Here is a 4147-nt window from a genome sequence, read left to right as displayed (position 1 = left end):
TTATTTTTTAACTAAATTTCCTTTAAATTGTCTTTCTCTTTTTGGTCGAAAATACTTCATTCACGAAAATGGAATGGCAGGCCAAAGCCTAAATTATATTATAAGTTGAGTTAAAAGTATTAAGCTCAAAGGATCCTTGACTCAAGCCCAAATCTGCCCCTCTTACAAGCCTATAATAAATCATGCCCACTAGGCCCAAAACAAAGGTTCAAGTTTACCAACATTTTCACTATGGCTTGGATACATGGATTTATTCTAGCATCCTTATTTCTTACTTCGTTGGATTAATTGTCTATCATGAGCATATCATGATAGACAAAATATTAATTCTCCTTCCTCCATCTCATGAACCCTATCATGAGCATTAATTTCCTTAGTATTTATTGTCTTGTTTACGATAATCTTTTTTCTAAACGAAGAGTATTTCTTAATTGCTCTAGAGAAATGTTGTCATTTCCATGTTGAAGAGTCTTTTTAAAGTCTTTCCACGAAGGAAGAAGGTTGTCTTTGATTGAGGAAACAATGATGGTTTCATCCATATGTATGTTATATTGTTTGAAAATATTTCAAAATATGCTCAATCTTATGCATTTGTTTCATAATAGATTTTTCATCAACCATTTTATAGTAATTGAAATGAGTAACAAGAAATATCTTACTTAATGTTTCTTCTTGGATGTGTCTTGCCTCTACTTTCTCCCACAGTTTCTTTTCAGAGATTGAATCTTGGTAAATATCAAAGAGTGAGTCATTAAGTTTGCTGTTTTTACTTGCATTGACGTAAAGGGTGAAAGAAGTAAAAAAAAAGAAACTTAATTTTGAAAAAATATATATTTTATTCATATGCAGAGTAACTATCTTTATAAAACAAATCTAAAATGGAATTAGTAGGTAAAAATTATGTAAAATAAATTGAAAACAAAATTGGTAGATAGAAATTACGAATAAATTATTTCAAAAAGAAAAAACAGAAACAAACTTAACGTAACAGTTAATATAACTTTTATTTTAAATAACATAAAAATCGAATCTGCAGATTTATTAGGATTCAAACAGTTATATCATCAATAAAGTTCATTGAAAATGTGTCTGATGCATATGTAGTCTTTTTCTAATTTTAGTCATTGTTTCTCTTTTTTCTTGGGGCTAGGAGTGGTGAGGAAAAAAACCACTTTCAAGGCAGTAAGAAGAAATTTTATTTTCTTTTGCACTTTAAACGTTTTCTAATTTCAACACAGTCCTTTGTCAAATCTTTAGAAGAAGCCATTTACAATAAAAAAAATATATATATTTAAGCCTAACGATTGTTGTTTGGAATGGATCTTTGAAGAATAAAAGAAGTTAAAAAAAGTATGGACAACCTCTTTAAGGCGTAAATACACATTTTTTAAGCTTAATTTGCCTCCTTCAATAACTCAACTCGGATGCAAAATAGGTTTGGTGATGTTTCCCTTTAAAATACAATTAAGAATCTTGAATGTTTTTTTGTATTTACACAACAGCTAAGGTCGTGACAGCTTTAGTGTTTATAGAATAATAGTTATGTTTGTTATTTCTTATACATTAAAGATAAGACAAATGAATTTCTGAATATATTGAGATAATTGAATGAAAATTGAGTCTTTTTATGCATGTTTCATGTGCTTGAAAAATGGTCTTATTTGTAGACATTTTGTGTTTGACCACAAAAAGTTACACTATTTCAAGTGGTGTCTTGTTTACGAAACAAAATAACTATTTATAAATGAAACAGTACAATTTTTATTTAATTCAAATAAATCATTACTACTTTTTATTTAAATGAAGAAATATTACATTTTATATTGTGGAAATATCTCACAAAGATTGCTACGCATGGCTACTTCAGTGTTGTGTTTTCCTCTAAACCTTCATCAGAATTTCATCCCTTGGAAGTAACCTGTCATTGATATAGGGATTTTACTAGTATTCATCTTGTCTTTCTTTGAAATTAAATTCCATCATGCTGAAATACCAATAAATTAAAATCTCTATTCGGGTCAATACACGTAGTTGTAAACTACACATCAAAAATTTATCGACGAAGAGCATAAGATTGAAATGATCCAATGAAGTGTGATAATCCAAATTGAACCAATTATAATGGTTTTGGATTGTGGTTCACTTTGCATTATTCTATTTCCGTAGGCATTATTTGTATAAGAAAAAGAAGGAATCTATGAAACAAAGTGATAATAGTAACTAACAAAAGCAAAGATGGGCACTGTATCACCTAGCCAGGGGAGAAGTATTGCGTGACAATTCAAAAAGTAGAGGACGAGAACGCTTATGCTTCTTACGAGTTTCATAATCATGGTATAACCATTCATATCAGTCATCGGTGATGTAAAGAAACAATAATAATGTTGTCTTTATAACAATTTTTGGGATAGTTTTTAGTTATTTCTTTACTTTTTAAGTGTTGTTTTTTAAATTTAATTATATTAACAGTATAAACAATTTTTATGCTAATTCTTTGACAATGTAATTTGTAAAAATCTTTAAACCGATAATACACAAAAGGCAAAGTAATTCATATTTTAAAATTAATATATGCATAAGAAAAATAATCAATATATATAATATCACATCAATGTTAATTTTCAGCCATTTAAACAACAGAACTGTTTCAAGAATCCTTAGTGCTTACCCTCCCTTTAGATCATCAATTAAAGGTTAGGTACCTACCATGTGACCACCCACTATATATAAAAGCAAACAGCTCCATGTATGCAACCTACAACCAAGATAAACAAAGCACTTAACAAAAACACAGAAGCTTAGAGCTCAATTGTATATCCTTGAAAAAACTATAAGGGGTTGTAAGTGTTGACAGTGACACTTGCTGGCTCACACATCGATCAGCAAAAGGAAAAAGGGTGAAAAAGAAAGAGAAGATAGAGACAATGGGAGCCAAGAGGTCATCTTCTTACTCATTTTCGAGTGTATTCAAGGCGTATTTCTCAAATGGAAGCAGACATGATCACTATTGGGAAGGGAGTGGCAGTGGGAGAAGAATATTTGTAAGTGATGAAGATAGTGAACATTGGGTTGCTGAGCCTGGTATTGATAGAAAAGCCTCTGATTTCATTGCTAGATACTATGCCACACGAGTCACCGATTCTAAGCACCAATTGGCATCTTAAAATTACCTTAATTTCTTCATTGCTTAATTTCCATTCTTGCAAGCTATTATATATGTTAGTGATTATGTATTTAGAGTGTGGATCCAATGCAAGTTAGCCGGAATAAATTAATGTGATTATTGATAATGTAATCCCATTAATATACGAGAGCACTTGACAATATTTACGTTCATGTTATGATGAAGCTTGAATAAATTTAAACTTAAAAGGTTATATGAGTAGCTAATTTGGTAATTAACATTAATCAGCATAAAATTCGTTTTGACAATAACTGTTTGGCTCTACACTGTTGAAATTTGAAAAGCTGTCCTGACTCATGCCCCTGCCTCCTAATAATATCTGTTTGGCCTTTTGACAATAACTTTTATCTCAAAATTAATGGGTCGATTATAATTCGATAAATAGTTTATTTGCTTGATGGTACATATTAAAAATTTAAAATAAAATATTTATTATTTTAAAATTATAAAAATATTTAATAACAATAGTTATTATTTTTAACCTGTGCACACTGTAGAAAAACAGTTAAGTAAAAAGAAAGTCCTGTTAGGGTATTGGATAACCAAGTTCATCTTGTATGGGAATCAATTTTATCGCCTATCACTTCAGTTTTCTTTCTATACATCATATTCTTTGGCCCTTTCGTTCAAGACAACAGGAGAATATTATAATTTATAAATTTATGCAGAAAAAGTAATCAGAGCTAACTTCAAATAGTCATGAACTGGTTCATAATATATAGAAAGAATGTTTATTTATTGATTGGTAATTTCGTCAAAAGAGAGCAGACACACGTACTTTCTTGGACGGTATATGTATTTTTCCATAACAGTCAACATTATTTGAGTCAAAGCATCATAGTATATATGAGGGGATTAATTATTTCAACGATTTTATAATACATGACCACAATTCGTTGATAAACATTGCAATGATATACATAGTTCAACCTATCTGGTAGATAAATACACAATTCTTTCGAA

General features: G+C 29.7%; 1 protein-coding gene across 1 annotated transcript; it reads left to right on the top strand.

Annotated features, from left to right (window-relative positions):
* Positions 1-2924: 2924 nt before the first annotated feature.
* On the top strand, positions 2925-3164 carry LOC113853251. Its single transcript, XM_027483773.1, has one exon. It carries the CDS (start codon positions 2925-2927, stop codon positions 3162-3164), a length of 240 nt encoding a protein of 79 aa, XP_027339574.1.
* Positions 3165-4147: the final 983 nt, after the last annotated feature.

Source organism: Abrus precatorius, unplaced genomic scaffold, assembly GCF_003935025.1.
Source record: "Abrus precatorius isolate BTA unplaced genomic scaffold, Abrus_2018 Scaffold10, whole genome shotgun sequence".
NCBI classification, from domain to species: domain Eukaryota; kingdom Viridiplantae; phylum Streptophyta; class Magnoliopsida; order Fabales; family Fabaceae; genus Abrus; species Abrus precatorius.
The sequence above is the reverse complement of the archived record's forward strand: the minus strand, read 5'-3'. Positions and strand labels throughout refer to the sequence as shown.